Genomic DNA, 17,904 nt, shown 5'->3' with positions numbered 1-17,904 from the left:
AGATTTAGAAATGGGCTGGAATATTATGTAGAAAAAATTAAGTGAACAGATTATTATAACTTTCATTATAACTTAGATTGGGATACTTATAGTAAGAGCTTAATTAAACAAATAGTTGTTGATGATCAGTGTTTGACTCTATAAAATATATTTGTCTTAGATGGATATTGAAGTGACCAGGTATCAGGTAATTTGATATTTTTTAGAAGGAAGGATGATTTATTAAAAAAATAATTTAGTTCTATAGTATTTGGGTTGCTACCATACAAAGAGGTATAGAGTAGCAGGTAGTAAGACGTTACTTGGATAGGTGATTCTCCCTTTTCAGGAAGAAACTGATAGTAATTCTTCAGATTGATTTTAGGTATATGGATTAGAATTGTTTATAGGTTAAATTACTTACCTGATATGTGTGCAGTTGTATTTCTTAGTTTATCCTTTTCAAAATAGATGAAATACATTTAGTTTTTAGAAGCAGGAAAATACTAAATGTTCTTGTTTTTAATTAAAGACATGTATTTCACATATTCATTAATATCATTTTTATGTTTCTTTTAGATTAGAATATGGCTACATATCCCTGCTGTCATGCAGCACATTATCCCTTTTAGGACATATGTTATCAGGTAAGTTTATAAAATCTTTCTGCCCTGGTTATCCGTGTAGTAATGTTGTTTTTTTTTTTTTTTTTTTTGCGGTACGTGGGCCTCTCACTGTTCTGGCCTCTCCCATTGCGGAGCACAGGCTCCGGACGCACAGGCTCAGCGGCCATGGCCCACGGGCCCAGCCACTCGGCGGCACGTGGGATCCTCCCGGACCGGGGCACGACCCCACGTCCCCTGCATTGGCAGGCGGACTCTCAACCACTGCGCCACCAGGGAAGCCCAGTGTAGTAATGTTTAAACTATTCATAACATAGTACATAATTATATAGTTTGAAAGTCCTTTGTGTTCACATCCTCCAGAGAAAATTTTTGACCATTTGATGTATTTTTTAATGCACCTATGTAGGTTTATATTTAATGTTTACTTTAAAGCAATTTATGTTGGAATATTTTTTATGTAAGTATAAAGAATTAAACAGATTAACAGTGGTTGCATGATATTCCACTGTATTTATTCAGTCAACAAATGTATACTATTATGTTGTAGGCACTGGAGTTACAGCAGAGAAGAAAATATATCTCCTTTTGTGCAGTCTGTGTGCACAATAAGTAAATGATACAGTTCATTAGAAAGTCATGAGTATGACAGAGAAAAATAGCAGCAAGGGTGGGTTGAGAGTTCTAGAGAGTGGATCACAATTATACCTATGGTATAGAGAAGGTCTCATTGGGAAAAGGGTGATATTTGAGTTCTGGAAGTCCCAACCTAAGAAGGAAACCTAAGACGAGGATAGAGATATTATCATATTTATTAGGCTTAGAGTGTAAACTGTTGGAGTTCTAAGATTGTATTTCTTGATAATATTTATGAGTTCTTTATAATTTTTATTCATTTGCAAAGATTTGAGTGCCTGCTATTTTCTGGTTACTGTTCGGGTTGTTGGAGAAAGTATCAGGAAAAGAATCAGATAGTGATGAATCCTATGCAAGTAAAGATAAGGTGATAGAGAATATGAGGCCTTTCTGAAAGGTGACATCTGAGGAACATGAATCTGCTAATCAGATGATAAGTAGAAGGAACATAAGGGCATAGGCTTTGAAGTTGGAAAGAATATGACATATTAAAAAATTAGAAGTAGGGACTTCCCTGGTGGCACAGTGGTTAAGAATATGCCTGCCAATGCAGGAGACACGGGTTCGAGCCCTGGTCCGGGAAGATCCCACATGCCGTGGAGCAACTAAGCCTGTGCGCCACAGCTACTGAGCATGCAAGTCACAACTACTGAAGCCCATGTGCCACAACTACTGAAGTCCATGCACCTAGAGCCCGTGCTCCGCAACGAGAGAAGCCACCACAATGAGAAGCCCGCGTACCGCAAAGAAGAGTATCCCCCACTCACTGCAACTAGAGAAAGCCCGTGTGTAGCAACAAAGACTCAACACAGCCAAAAATAAAAAAATAAAGACATTTATATATATATAAAAAAAAACTAGAAGTAGACTGGTGGAGCATAGTGTATAAGGAGGTAAGATTATGATATGAGGTTGGATATAAACAGGGACAGATTATTCAGGACCTTCAAGACCTTTTAAGGAGCTTGGATTTAATTTTAGCAGTGGGATCTATTGAAGGTTTTTAAGCAGATGAATCATGATGGCTTTTTTAAAAAAAATATTTTAAGCTGCTTAATTTGTAATCTTTTTTAAAAAAAATTTATTTATTTATTTATTTATTTTTGGCTGCGTTGAGTCTTTGTCGCTCCGCGTGGGCTTTCTCTAGTTGTGGCGAGTGGGTGCTATTCCTCATTGTGGTGCATGGGCTTCTCATTGCAGTGGCTTCTCTTGTTGCAGAGCGCGGGCTCTAGGTGAACAGGCTTCAGTAGTTGTGGCACACGGGCTCAGTAGATGTGGCTCGCAGGCTCTAGAGCACATGCTCAGTAGTTGTGACATGCGGGTTAAATTGCTCCGTGGCTTGTGGGATCTTCCCGGACTAGGGCTCGAACCCATGTCCCCTGCATTGGCAGGCAGATTCTTAACCACTGCGCCACCAGGGAAGTCCTCATGATGGTTTTTAAAAGATCACTTTGACCTTTAAGTGGCTCATAAATTACAGGAGTGTTGGAGGAGGAGCTAGGAGACCAGTTGAAAAGTTAATGGAGTAGTCCTGGAAAGAAGTGATGGTTACTTGTACAAGAATTGTTTATGGTGATTTGAAAATTGACTGGATATAGTTGAAAATGAAATCAATAAGGTTGGTGATTGTGGAGTTTAAGGAAAGGGGTAGCATAGTGGAAGACACTTAGCTGCCCTCCCTTTGATTTCTCTTTTTGCTGTGAGTATCATTAACAGATGTGAAAGACTGGGAGAATTTAAAGACGTAATTTTGAGATGCTTGTGGGACATTTAAGTGGCACGGGGAAATTGGGAATATAAGCCTGTAACTTAGAACAACAGCGTTAATTTAGGAGTTGTCAGCATAAAGGTAGCACTTAAAAACCATGGGAATAGGGGCTTCCCTGGTGGCGCAGTGGTTGAGAGTCCGCCTGCCGTTGCAGGGGACACGGGTTCGTGCCCTGGTCCAGGAAGATCCCACATGCCGCGGTGCGGCTGGGCCCGTGAGCCATGGCCACTGAGCCTGTGCATCCAGAGCCTGTGCTCCGCAACGGGAGAGGCCACAATGGTGAGAAGTCCGCGTATCACAAAAAAAACTAAACAACAACAACAAAAAAACCCATGAGAATAGGACTTCCCTGGTGGCACAGTGGTTAAGAATCCACCTGCCAATGTAGGGGAGATGGGTTTGAGCCCTGGTCTGGGAAGATCCCACATGCCGCAGAGCAGCTAAGCCTGTGTGCCACAACTACTGAGCCCATATGCTGCAACTACTGAAGCCCGCATGCCGAGGGCCCATGCTCGGCAACAAGAGAAGCCACCGCAATGAGAAGCTCACGCACCACAAAGAAGAGTAGCCCCCACTTGCCACAACTAGGGAAAGCACGAGGGCAGCAATGAAGACCCATCACAGCCAAAAATAAATAAATAAATTTTTAAAAAACCTCATGGGTGGGCTTCCCTGGTGGCTCAGTGGTTGAGAGTCTGCCTGCCGATGCAGGGGATGCAGGTTCATGCCCCGGTCCGAGAAGATCCCACATGCCGCGGAGTGGCTGGGCTCGTGAGCCATGGCCGCTGAGGCTGCACGTCTGGAGCCTGTGCTCCGCAATAGGAGAGGCCACAACAGTGAGAGGGCCGCGTACCACAAGAAAACAACCCAAAAAACCTCAGGGGAATAAATGAGGTCATCTGGGGAGAGAATGTAGAAAGAAAATAGAAGTGAATCTAGGGGACTTCCCTGGTGTTCCAGCGGGTAAGACTCCATGCTCCCAATGCAGGGGGCCCGGGTTTGATCCCTGGTCAGGGAACTAGATCCCACATGCATGCCGCAACTGAGTCCACATGCTGCAACAAAGATCCCACATGCCGCAACTAGGACCTGGCACGGCCTAAATTAAAAAAAAAGAAGTGGGGCTTCCCTGGTGGCGCAGTGGTTGAGAGTCCGCCTGCCGATGCAGGGGATACGGGTTCGTGCCCCGGTCCAGGAGGATTCCACATGCCGCAGAGCGGCTGGGCCCGTGAGCCATGGCCACTGAGCTGTGCGTCCGGAGCCTGTGCTCCACGACGGGAGAGGCCACAACAGTGAGAGGCCCACATACCGCAAAAAAAAGTGAATCTAGGATGGAGTGCTATATCAGTTTGCTTTTGCTGTGTGAGAAAACACCCAAAACTAGTAGCTTAAAATAACAGCCATTTATTATTTGTCACAGTTCTCTGGTTGGCTAGCTTTTCTGATCTGGGCTGACTTGGCTGGACCTGGGTGCTCTGTGATAGATAATCTCAGTCATTTGTCCTCTGGTTGGCAGGCTGATTGGTCTTGAGTGGGGAAGGGTGCTCATATGTATCTTGGCAGTTGGCTGGATGTCAGTTGGGGCATTAGCCGTGTCTCTCTCATCCAGCAGGCTATCCTGAGTCCTTTTCTCAGTGGTGGAAGAGTTCCCAGCAAGAGAGGGCAAGCTCAAAGGCTTTTTAAGCTTCTGCTTATGTTACATCTCTTAATACCCCACTGGGCAAAGGAACCTTCATGGCAAAGCTCAGATGCAAGGAAGTAGAGGAATAAATGACACATTTGTTGGGAAGAGTGGTAAAGTCACATTGCAAAGACTACTATATAAAGTGATGGGAGGAATTTGGGGCCTTTCTGCAATCCATTACAAGCCCTGAGGAGCAGTAATGTTGAAAGGTTGGGTACAGGAGGAGAGACTAACCAAATAGAATAGGCAGGGTCTGAGAGGAAAACCAGTGGTTTGTGATTTTTGAAAGCCAAAAAAGAATGATGTTTAAAATGTACACATTTTGAAGAATTTTGGCTGTGTTGGGGAGTAGATGTACTATTTATATGAAGTCAACTGAAATTTACTAAAACAGGAGCTGTATACATGACAGGTACTAGAGAATAGTAAAGCTCTACTGGAGGTGCAGGTGCAGAATCCGATGTTAAATGACTTGGCTCTGTGCAGTTCCTCCCTCCCTTCCTCCCTCCCTCTTCGTCCCTCCCTTCCTTCCTCTCCCTCCCTGCTTTACCCTCCCTCCCTCCCTCCCTTCCTCCCTTCCTCCCTTCCTTCCATGTTGTGTTAGGCTTTGCAGTTCCTGATTTATGTTGGACTCTCAGCAAAGGACACATTGCCACAGGTCACAATCCTTGAAGCATTACTTAGAAATAGTTTAAATTGGGAGTATTAATCCCAGCATTCCAGGTACTACTGTACTTAACAGTTTGGAGGTATGGAGCAAAGGAATATTATTGAATTATTGAGTGGTCTTCAGAAATAGTTTGCAAGTTTTTGTGTATGTTGTATTTCTGTATCATTTCAGGTATTTATGCAAGCTCTCTGATCAGGAGTTAAGACAGAGTGCGGCTCGCAACATGGCTGACTTAATGTGGAGCACAGTGAAAGAACCATTGGACACGACGTTATGCTTTGATAAAGAAAGCCTAGATCTTGCATTTAAGTACTTTATGTCACCTACTTTGACTATGAGGTTGGCTGGATTAAGTCAGATAACGGTAAGCTGTATTTGCTTTATTTTTGGTAATTTTTTGTTTGTCCTCTCAGACTATCATCATTATGATAATACCTAGTATTTATGGAGCCATGCTAGTGGCCAGTATACCTAGTGGCATAAATACCTAGTATTTATGCCATGCTAGGCATTGTGCTAAGTACTTTACATGCATTACTTTGTGTGACCCTTACAAATAATTTCTATATGTTTTCTTTTTCCCTATTTTAAATACGAGGAGACTGAGGCTTAGATTTAGAAGGTTTTATACCTTAGGTCTTTTTGATTTCCTTCACTTTTTTTAAACTGTTCAGTTTTTTGCATTTAGAAAGCAGTGTTTTCAGAGAGAAAAAGAGTCGGAGATTATAAGTAGTTAATTAATTTTCCAGGCAGAAGCCACAGATTATTGGGCCATAGGCCAAATTTGACTAACAGAAATGTTTGGTTTGCACAGTAGCAAGTACTGTTTTAAATAGGGAGAAATACATATTATTGGCTTCTCCTGGAGGGGCGGGGTGGGTAGAAAGACCTAGTGTCTTTGGGTCTGTCTTCTTGCATGACAACAATTTGCTAGAACTAAGTAGTTAGCTGCATTTTTTAGAATGGATATATTTTCTCTGGTTTACCAAGGTCTGCATTAGGTTTACTCCTTTACATTTGGGGCCTGTTTTTGTAGTGTAGTTATTCTGAAGTAGCTAGATTGTACCCATGTATTGAATTTTGTGACCTAGATTTTACCCATGTATCGGACTTTGTAAGTGTTGAAAACACTTAATGACAGTTTCCCAAATCAAATCTTAAAAGTGTATGTCTAGGAATCCTTTCCCGAAATTCGGTTTGTGATGACATGTTACTTGCTGCCTTGCATTAGATTTTTGTGTTTTTCCCTTGTTCAGATTTTTCTCTAGCATACTTAGTGGAATAAAGCCTAAGTATTACTTGTGGAATGAATTAGTGTTTAAAAATGATAAAGGAAATAGACTAATTGGGAAGTATATATGTATATCTGATTACCTATCTTATATTTTATACTTTTGATCTGGTTATTGATTATGATCTACATGTATCAAACTGTGTTGGCAGTTGCTAACATATGCAAGAATAATTTTGGAAAAAATCTTTAATTTCTTTTCTCTATTTATAGAATCAACTTCACACCTTCAATGATGTGTGCAATAATGAATCATTGGTATCAGACACAGAAACGTAAGTAGGAGCATTAATTTATGCATAAGTACTATTTTAATGTGTAGCTGTTTATATGGTAAATGTAATTGACTTTATTAGATTTGAAGTGTTTACTAGAAATTCTTTGCCTTGTGGCTTCATCTGTACAGTCTTTAACAAGCTTTCAGAGGAATATATTGCAATACTTCTCTTTTTTTTTTTTTTTTTTTTTTTTGCGGTACGCGGGCCTCTCACTGCTGTGGCCTCTTCCGTTGCGGAGCACAGGCTCCGGACGCGCAGGCTCAGTGGCCATGGCTCACGGGCCCAGCCGCTCCGCGGCATGTGGGATCTTCCCGGACCGGGGCACAAACCCGTGTCCCCTGCATCGGCAGGCGGACTCTCAGCCACTGCGCCACCAGGGAAGCCCAATACTTCTCTTTTTAAAAAAACATATCGTGTTATTTTTCACAAAATGCAAAGGGAGACTATACAGGAGAATTTAATAGTAAAGAGTATGGTACAGATAGTTTTCAGAAACCACACTTGATGCAGGAAAGGATCTCATTTAACACATTTTTCTGGGGAAAAAACCAAGTTCATGATGCTCATGTATGAAAAGAAGTAGTTTTTATAGCTTAGGGCTTTTTAAAGTACTTAGAAATATTTATTTTTTCCAATATTTATTCCATTTAGTTGTCCATCCAGTATAGAAATCATTTTTTAAATCTTGGTAGTAATATTTTCTGCTTGAACAGAGTTACATAGTTTTTTGTTTGTTTTTTCTGTGCCGCTGTGTGGCTTGCAGGATCTTAGTTCTCCAACCAGGGATCAAACACGTGCCCTCGGCAGTGAAAGTGTGGAGTCTTAACCACTGGACCGCCAGGGAATTCCCCAGAGTTACAAAGTCTTAAGGTGTTAGAAAATTTGTAATTATATGAATGAGTCATATTTTTGCTTTACTGTAACTTTTATGCATTGATCTTAGTTTTGCTCTATGGAGCTGATCTCAGTTGAACCCAGCCCTTCTTGAATTTGGAAACCAGAGACTATGTCTCTGCTTTTTCCCTCACATATTATGGTTTTTAGATTTATCACCAGACAAGTCATTCACTCTTGGCAACATTCTTTGTCAGTGGTGCCTTAAAATGTGTGGCCTAGAATTGGTAGTAGCATTATAAATTATGGGTCATACTAGGAGTGCTATTTCACACAGTCAAGATACTATATAGATTATGTCCAGTGTATATAAAACTACAGCTCTGGATTTCCCATTTGAGCCCTCAGTACCCACCCTCCAACCCCTTCAGACTGCCTCTAGGAGAATCTTAAAATTGCCAATGCAGTAATCACTCCCTATCCCTGCAAAAAGACAAAAAAAGAAAAATCCTGGAATCACTCGTGCAGTAACCCCATATGTCCAGGTTAGGTCTCTGTGTTGCTGTGGATAGAGAAAAGAATGAATTCCATTCAAAAATGTGTAAGGTTTATACATACTAAAGATATGCTTAAGAGGGAGGAGAGTAAAAGTTTTGAGGAATAGTGGGTAGGACAGTTTAAGTTGGGAAGAGAAGGGTCCGTACAGTTTGAAAAGATTGGAGCAAATACAAAAAGTGATAAATATTGTCGAAGCCTGTGAATTGGGTCTCTCTTTTTAAGCAGTTTTATTAAGATATAGATACATATAAAACTCACCTGTTTTTATAATGAATTTTAGAAAATTTACACAGTTGTGCAACTGTCATCACAGTACAGTTCTAGAACATTTACATCACTTCAGAAAGGTCCCTTTTGCCCATTTGTAGTCAATCCCCGTTCTCCCCACCACCCCCAACCCAGGGCCGCACCACATGGCACGTGGCATCTTAATTCCCTGCCCAAGGATCGAACCTGTGCCCCCTGCAGTGGAAGCTCAGTCTTAACTGCTGGACTGCCAGGGAATTCCTTCAATCCCCATTCTTATCCCCAACCCCACTAACCTTCTTTGTCTCTATAGATTTGCCCTTTTTTGGCATTTCCTATCAATGGAATCATACGACAGTGTTTTTTTCCATTGCCACCTTTCACTTACACTGTTTTTCTTGAGGTTCATTCATGTTGTGGTGTGAATCAGTACTTTGTTCCTTTTTATTGCTGAATAGTATTACATTATGTAGCCATATCCCATTTTGTTTATCCTTTTACCAAAGTTGATGGATATTTGAATGTTTCTACTTTTTGATTAGTGTGAATAATGCTGCTTTAAACATTTGTGTACAGTCTTTTTGTGGACATATGTTTTCATTTCTCTTGGTAGATACGTAGGCATGCGATCACTGGTTTGTAAGATCATTTTATGTTTAACTTTTAAAGAAACTGTCAAAATGTTTTCCAACATTTCTGTATTATTTTATATTCCCACTAGCAATGTATGAGGGTTCCAGTTTTCCCCCCAGTCTTGTCAGGACTTGTTTTTATCTTTTTGATTATAGCCATTATAGTGGGTATAAAGTGGCATTTCATTATTATTATTTATTTATTTTTTGCGGTACGCGGGCCTCTCACTGCCGTGGCCTCTCCCATTGCGGAGCACAGGCTCCGGACGCGCAGGCTCAGCAGCCATGGCTCACGGGCCCAGCCACTCCGCGGCATGTGGGATCTTCCCAGACCGGGGCACGAACCCGTGTCCCCTGCATCGACAGACAGACTCTCAACCACTGCACCACCAGGGAAGCCCTCATTATGGTTTTAATTTACATTTGCCTAATTACTAAGGATGTTGAACATCTTTTTATATGGTTATTTGCCATTGTATTTCTTCTTCACTGAATTGTTTGTTCACTTTTTGCCTAGCTTTTAGTTGGGTTATTTGTCTTGTTTTATAGATTAGCATATGATCTGTACCACAGAATATTCATATGTGCTTAAGAAGACTTTATTCAGCTGTTGTATGAAGTGTTCAGTAGATGTCTTTTAGGTCTAATGAGTTTGTAATATTGTTTGTCTTCTATATCCTTGTTGATTTTTTTACCTACACTTGTTCTATTCCATTATCAAAAGTAGGGCATTGAAGTCTCCAACTTCAGTTTATCCTCATCTGTGGATTTTGTTTTTATTAATTTGCCTATTTGCTGCAATTTATTTGTGATCCCCAAATCAGTACTTCTGGTGCCCTCACGGTCATTTGTGGAAATGCACAGAGCAGTAAAAAATGAGTCTCCTAACATGCACATTTCCAACTGAAGTCATACAAGGTGATGCTCTGCGTTGTTTTAGTGCTGGTTACAGAAATGACCAGAGGAAGGAAGTGGTAAGAGGCAGTGCAGTATAGGGCAAGAAGCTCTGGCTCTGGGCCGGTTGGAGGGATATGAATCCCAAGTCTAGCACATGGTATTGGGGCAGCCTCAGTAAAGTCACCTCAACACTTCTGAAGCTCATTTTCTCTTTTGTAAAATAGAGAAAATAGAATCTGATAAGTTATTTTTAGGATTTAATATTCAAGGGTTCAACATGAGTAAATTTACTCCAGCAATTTTGTAGAACTCAGCTGCCATGAGTAACAAGAGTTGACTGTATTATTTGTTTTTCTGTCCTTTCAGTTCTATGGTGAAATATTATATACAATGGAATTCTATTCAGCCATAAAAAAGAATGAAATCTTGCCATTTATGGTAACATGGATGGACCTTGAGGGCATTATACTAAGTGAAATAAGTCAGAGAAAGACATCATATGATCTCATTTATGTACGGACTTTAAAAACAAAAACGCTGAGATCAGCTCAGTGCTTTGTGACCACCTAGAGGGGTGGGATAGGGAGGGTGGGAGGGAGACGCAAGAGGGAGGGGATATGGGGATACATGTATACATATAGCTGATTCACTTTGTTATACAGCAGAAACTAACACAACATTGTAAAGCAATTATATTCCAATAAAGATGTTTTAAAAAAAAAAGAAAAAAACCCCCAAAACCCTAAGCTTATAGACACAGAGAACAAATTGGTAGTTTCAGAGGTGTGGAGGTCAGGGGAGGGCAAAACAGGTGAAGGATGTCAAAAGGTACAAATTTCTAGTTATGAAATAAATGTCATGAGGATAGTAATGTATAGCATGGTGGCTATAGTTGATAATATAGTATTGCATATTTGAAAGTTGCTAGGAGAGTAGATCTTAAAAGCCCTCATCACAAGGGAAAGAATTTTTTTTCTAACTATATATGATGATGGGTGTTGACTTACTGTGGTGATCATTTAGCAATATATATAAATATTGAATCATTATGTTGTACACTTGAAACTAATATAATGTTATATGTCAGTTGTACCTCAATTATAAAAAGAGTTTTTAGAAAAAGAGGATCAAATAAAAGAAAGCAACATTGAGAGATCATTGGAATACGCAAATGAGAGCCACGTCTCTTTTTTCTGAGGGAACGGGGTAGGGGGAAGGATGTTGATGGTCTATCTGTGATGGCATTTTTACATAAAGGGAAGAGCCTCCCTTGCATTGTTCTGACTGAAGTGGGAACTTCAAAACAAATCTTAGTTTTGTGAAACATCTTTCTTTAAAGGAGTTCTGCAAACGGATTGTAGAACAAATTGTGTATCTAAAGTTACTATATAAGATTTGCATTTAATCAAACCCTCTGTCTTCTTCCAGTCAAAGGCAAACAGCTAGTCACATTATTGCGCTGAGTCATTCTTTTAAAGAGAACCCACTCTAGGAAGCACTTGATGCTAATGACATGTTCTTTTTACCCATTAAAGCAGTGGGTGACAATAATTTAAAAAAATACTCAGGGGTTCAGTATTAGCTAATTCAGTGCAGTGACGTTATAGAATATAACTGCCAAGAGTAGTAGGAATTGGCTATATTTCTTTTTCTCCCTTCAGTTCTGTTGGTTTTTGCTTCACGTATTTTAGGACATTTTGTTGGGTACATATATGTTTATAGTTGTTATGTTCCTGATAATTTCATCCTTTCATCATTATAAAATATCCCTCTTTGTCTCTTTAAAACAATTTTTAGTTTAGTGTATTTTGTTTGATGTTAGTATAGCCACTGCAGCTTTATTATGCTTACTGTTTTCATGGTATATCTTTTTCCATCCTCTTATTTTCAACCTGTTTGTTTTTGGATCTAAAGTATGTCTCTTGGAGGTAGCATTTGGTTGGATTGAAGAAGAAAAAAAAATCTACTCCTACCATCTCTCCCTTTTGATAGGAGTATTTAATCCAGTCACTCTTAATATTATATAGTTGGATTTATGCCTGCCGTTTTGCTGTTGGGTTTTTGTATGTCTTCCTCAAAAAATTTTTTTTTCTGTTTCTCCTTTACTGCCTTATTTTGCAGTATGTCAGTATACGGTAGTACAGTTGTCCCTTGGTATATGTGGGGGATTGGTTCCAGGATCACCTGTGGATACCAAAATCTTCAGATGCTCAACTCCCTTATATAAAGTCATGTAGTGTTTGCATGTAATCTGTACATATCCTCCTGTATACTTTAAATCATCTCTTGATTACTTACAATACCTAATACAATGTAGGTGTTATGTAAATAGTTGCAAGCATTTGGCAAATTCAAGTTTTGCCTTTTGGAACTTTCTGGAATTTTTTTTAAGAAATATTTTTGATCCTCTGTTGGTTGCATCTATGGATGCAGAACCCATGGTTACAGAGGGAGTACTGTATACCATTTTAATTCCATTTTTTTATACTTTAAAAATTATTTTGCCAGTGGTTGCTTTATGGGTTACAATATGCATTTTAATTTAATACTGTCTACTTCAGATTAATCACAATTCTAGTAAAATATAGGAACAGTGCTTCAGTATAGCTCTATTCCTTTGTTTCTGATAAGTCAGCTGCGAATCTTATTGTGGTTCCTTTCTATGTGCTTAGTTCTTTTTCTCTTGCTGCTTTTAAGATTTTTCTGTTGCTCTTTGGCTTTTAAGAGTTTGACTCTGATGTCTCTGGGTGTTGATATCCTTGTGTTTATCTTAGTTGGCGCTTGTTGTGATTCTTGGCTGTGTAGATGAACATTTTTCATCAAATTTGGGATGTTTGACCATAGTTTCTTCAAATTTTCTTTCTGTTCTCCTTACTCCTTCTGGGAGTCCCAGTATATATATGTTTCCAGAGCCCTGAATGATTGTTACTGATAACATTGTCCAGTTTTATGCTTGCTCAGTTATAGTTACAGTTCTTGGCTGTTACAAAAGTCCCTGAGTCTCCTTTCAGTGTTTTTCAAGAAACTGAAAGCATGGGATTTATTTTTTAGAATTATTTTTAGTTGTTGAATTGTCTTTTTGTATGTTAAACATCATAGAGTTGATTCATGGATCATAGCTTCTGTTGGGTTACTCAGAAATAGGTAAAATATACCACTACTAGTTTTATTTTAATGTTTTACCCTTTGAGGTCATATATCTAATTCATAGCTTATTAAAAATCTTTAGAATAATTTTAAAATTAAATATAATTCTTCTATGGATAAACAAGAAAAGAAATTGTTCAGTCCTTCCAGTTTTTCTGTGTATAATTTACATAACTGAAAAAACTTGGGGTCTTTTCACTGCTCATCCTATTTTGAAACCGTTTTTCTTCTACCCACAATATACATATCACTACTTTTTTCATTAGCTGTTCTTCTGTAGTAGCCATTTAAATTTTTTTTAAAGAATTGCTCTGAAAGGGCCTGTCTCAATTAAATAAATTGAATCAACAGTTAATGACCTTCCAAAACAAAGTACCAGGACCAGATGGGTTCATTGGTAAATTTAACCAAATATTTAAGGAAGGAATTATACCAATTCTCTATAGTCTTTTTCAGAAGATAGCAGAGGGAAGCCTTACCAGCATTACCCTAATACCAAAACCAGACAAAGGCATTACAAGAAAACGACAGACCAGTACTTCCCATGAACATACATATAAAAATCCTCATAAAATATTAGCAAATCGAATCCAGCAAGGTATAAAAAGAATTATACACCACAACCAAGTGAGATTTAGCTCAGGTATTCAAGGCTGGTTCAGCGTTTCAAGATCAATTAATGTAAAGTCAAAATTTTGACAAGGTCAAATTTTATCATTCATGATAAAAAAAACCTCTCAGTAAACTAGGCATAGAGAGGAACTTCATCAACATGTTAAAGAACATCTACAAAACCTCCTACAGCTAACATCATACTTAATGATGTGAAGGTCAAAGCTGTTTCACTAAGGTCAGGAACAAGGAAAGGGTGTCCACTCTCACCACTGCTTTTCAGCATTGTACTGGAAAGTCCTACCTGATGCAACAAGAGAAGAAAAGGAAATAAAAGGTGTATAGATTAGGAAGGCAGAAGTAAAACTGTCTTTGATCGCAGATGACCTGATCATCTATGTAGAAAATCTGAAAGAATTGACAGTCTCATGGAACTAATGAGCATTTATAGCAGGATTGCAGGATACAAAGTTAGTAATCAAAAGTCAGTCACGGGCTTCCCTGGTGGCGCAGTGGTTGAGAGTCCGCCTGCCAATGCAGGGGACACGGGTTCGTGCCCCGGTCTGGGAAGATCCCACATGCCGCAGAGCGACTAGGCCTGTGAGCCATGGCCACTGAGCCTGTGCGTCCGGGGACTGTGCGTTTGGAGCCTGTGCTCCGCAACGGGAGAGGCCACAACAGTGAGAGACCCGCGTACCACAAAAAAAAAAAAAAAAAATTTCGTATATATCAGCAGTGAACAAATAGAATTTGAAATTTAAAATACAATACCATTTACATTAACACCACAAAAAATGAAATACTTAGGTATAAATCTAACAATATGAAAAGGTCTATATGAGGAAAATAACAAAACTCTGATGAAAGATAGCAAAGATGAGCTAAATAAATGGAGAGATATTCCATGTCTATGGATAGGAAGACTTAAAATTGTAAAGGTATCAGTCCTTTCCAACTTGATCTATAGATTCATTGCAGTCTCAATCAAAATCAAAGTAAGTTATTTTGTGGATCTCGACAAACTGATTCTAACATTTGTTTAAATAGAGAGGCAAAAGACCCAGAATAGCCAACACAGTTTTGAAAGGAAACAACAAAATTGGAGGACCGACATTACCCACCTTCAAGAGTTACTGTAAAATTACAGTGATCAAGACAGTGCAGTATTGGTGAAAGAACAGACAAATAGGTCAATGGAACAGAATACAGTGCTCAGAAATAGGCCCATATAAATATAGTCAGCTGATATTTAACAAAGGAGCAAAGACAGTAGTACAAAGCAGCAGAGATAGGGTTTTCAACAAATGGTGCTGAAACAATTGGACAACCACATGGGAAAAAAAATCTAGACACATCTCACACCCTTCACAAAAATTAATTCAAAATGGACCACACACCTAAACATAGAATGTAAAACTATAACGCTCCTAAAAGATAACATAGGAAAAAATCTAGATGACCTTGGGTATGGTGGTAACCTTTTGAGTTCAACACCATGATCCATGAATTGGTAAGCTGGACTTCTTTAAAAATAAAAACTTCTGCTCTGCGAAAGACAATGTCAAGAGAATGAGAAGACAGCCGTAGACAGGGGAAAATACTTGTAAAAGACACATCTGTTAAAGGACTGTTATCCAAAATATACACAGAACTCTTAAAAATTTAACAGTAAGAAAATGAACAATCTGATTAAAAAATACACTGACTTTAGCAGACACTCCACCAAAGAAGACATACAGATGGCAAATGAGCACATGCAAAGATGCTCCTCTTTCATCAGGGAAATGCAAATCAAAACAACGATGAGATTGCATTACATGCCTATTGGAATGGTCAAAATCCAGAACACTGATAACACCAAATGCTGACAAGGATGTGGAGCAACAGGAACTCTCATTCACCGCTGGTGGGAATGCAAGAAGGTACAGCCACTTCGGAAGACAGTTTCATAGTTTCTTAAAAAACTCAGCGTACTCTTCCCATATGATCCAGCAGTCATGTTCCCTGGCATTTATCCAAAGGAGTTGAAAACATGTCCACACAAAAACCTGCACACGGGTGATTATAGCAGCTTTATTCATAATTGCTCAAACCTGGAATGAACCAATGGGCTAATGACAAATGAAAGAAAATGGATAAATCTTAATGCTGAGTGAAAGAATCTAAAATTTATAAAACAGTACATCCTATATCTTTTTTTATATGAAGTTCTAGAAAATGAAAACTATGTAATAACAGAAAGCACATCATTGGTTGTCTGGGCAGTGGGTTGTGGGAGCTGAGAAAAAGAGGGATTAAAAAGGGGCATAAAGAAACTTTTTTTTTTTTTTTTAAAGAAACTTTTTGGGTTGATGTGTTTGTTATCTTGGCAGTGCTGATGGATTCATAGATGTATATTTAAGTTTAAATTCATTGAACTCTATATACTTTAAATATGTTTAGTTTACTATATTTCATACATATCTCAAAGCTGTAAAAGACAAATTAACTGATAAACTTACATTACCTTATTGGTAACATAACAATTTAATTTTCTGTGCCAGTGATTTATTACTCTAAAAGAATTGATAGCTCTTTTTGCAAAATGAATGATAATCTAAAACTGTTCAAAAATAAAAAGTTTACTTTTTGAAATGAAAGATGAGTTGTTCCTAAGTGTAACCAAGTGTTCTGAACAGTCAGTTGATAACTTTAGGGATCACATTAGCAGAACCTTCGTTAATATCAGGCAGGAAGGAGACTTGCCATTTGGCTTGGAGATTCTTCTTTTTTTCTTACCCCACCCTTTTGGTAACCTACTTTTCTGATGTTATCTTACCATAGAGGACATATGGGGAAACCTTCCCTGAATGCCTCAGTGCCTACTATGGAAATTAAAAATGGGAAGGCAAGGTCTTTGAGTAAGAAAATACATCAGTTTTTAGGTGTTACCCTTGGTATTCTCACCTGTGTACCTGGTGTTAGTTATCCTAACTTTTCAGATTTTTTTTTTGCTTGTTTATAAATTCAGGTAGTATTACCATTTCTTGTATTTCTGTTTCAGTTATTCTTCATAATACTATTAACAGTTAATTGTATATAATCACTTCTTTATAATTGGTATGTGAACAGTTTTAGATTTTCACCTGAGTCTGCTTTTAGACATGGGAAAGATTGATACTAATATTTTCTTAAATGTATTAACTATTTCTATTATTTGACTTTAGGTCCATTGCAAAAGAACTTGCAGACTGGCTTATAAGCAACAATGTGGTAGAGCATATATTTGGACCAAATTTACATATTGAGGTTTGTGAACTAATATGTGACTTATCTGCTCTATTAAGAGAGAAGAATGCTTTTAAAAATTAACTGTAATAAGTTTTTCTTTTCCAGATTATCAAACAGTGCCAAGTGATTTTGAATTTTTTGGCAGCAGAAGGGCGACTGAGTACTCAGCATATTGACTGCATTTGGGCTGCAGCGCAGGTAATATCAACAGCTTAACATAAGTGCTTCTTTATTATTTGTTCCGTTCTAAGTTCTTTACTCCCCTATAAGGTACGTTCTATTATTATCCTCATTTTGTCGCTAAAGAAACCATGCCATGGGAAAAGTTGGGGATCAAATCTAAGAAATCTGGCTTCAGAGTCCATGTCTTATCTTACTGTACTACTGGTACAATCGAAGGAAATGAGAGTCAGTCAGTTAGAGGTTCTTGGTTTATTAAGAGATAGTTTCCTATTAATTTATACAATCAATGCTTCTGTCCTGAACATTGTATTCATATTTTTTTTCTATTATACTATTTTCTTCTTTAATTTAATTTTTTGAATAGGCACATATCCATATAGTTCAAATTTCAAAAAGTAGATATAAAAGGATATGCTATACATTTTCCCCCTCCTGCCTATATCTCCCATGCATGCAGTTCCTAACCTCTCAGGTGCATCATAGATTTTCTATATAAATTGCCAATTGTAAACATTTCTCTTCCCTGTCCTCTTTTCCACAGATGTATCATACTAAACGGATTTGGCTTTTTTTCACTAACAGTTTGTCCTGGAGAT

The 17,904-nt window shown here is 38.4% G+C and overlaps 1 protein-coding gene across 4 annotated transcripts in view; it reads left to right on the top strand.

Moving 5' to 3' along the window:
* USP34 (ubiquitin specific peptidase 34) overlaps window positions 1–17,904 on the top strand; it is a 232,132-nt gene that overhangs the window by 59,579 nt on the left and 154,649 nt on the right. For all 4 annotated transcript variants that reach the window (XM_082851536.1, XM_082851535.1, XM_082851537.1 and 1 more), the window contains exons 6-10: window positions 559–626; window positions 5,532–5,724; window positions 6,865–6,926; window positions 17,062–17,143; window positions 17,231–17,323. In XM_082851536.1, coding sequence (XP_082707662.1) covers window positions 559–626; window positions 5,532–5,724; window positions 6,865–6,926; window positions 17,062–17,143; window positions 17,231–17,323 — 498 coding nt within the window. The remainder of the gene's footprint in view (window positions 1–558; window positions 627–5,531; window positions 5,725–6,864; window positions 6,927–17,061; window positions 17,144–17,230; window positions 17,324–17,904) is intronic.

Source organism: Leucopleurus acutus (genome assembly GCF_964270905.1).
Source record: "Leucopleurus acutus genome assembly, chromosome: 12".
NCBI classification, from domain to species: Eukaryota; Metazoa; Chordata; class Mammalia; order Artiodactyla; family Delphinidae; genus Leucopleurus; species Leucopleurus acutus.
This window is presented reverse-complemented; position numbering and strand designations above follow the sequence as displayed.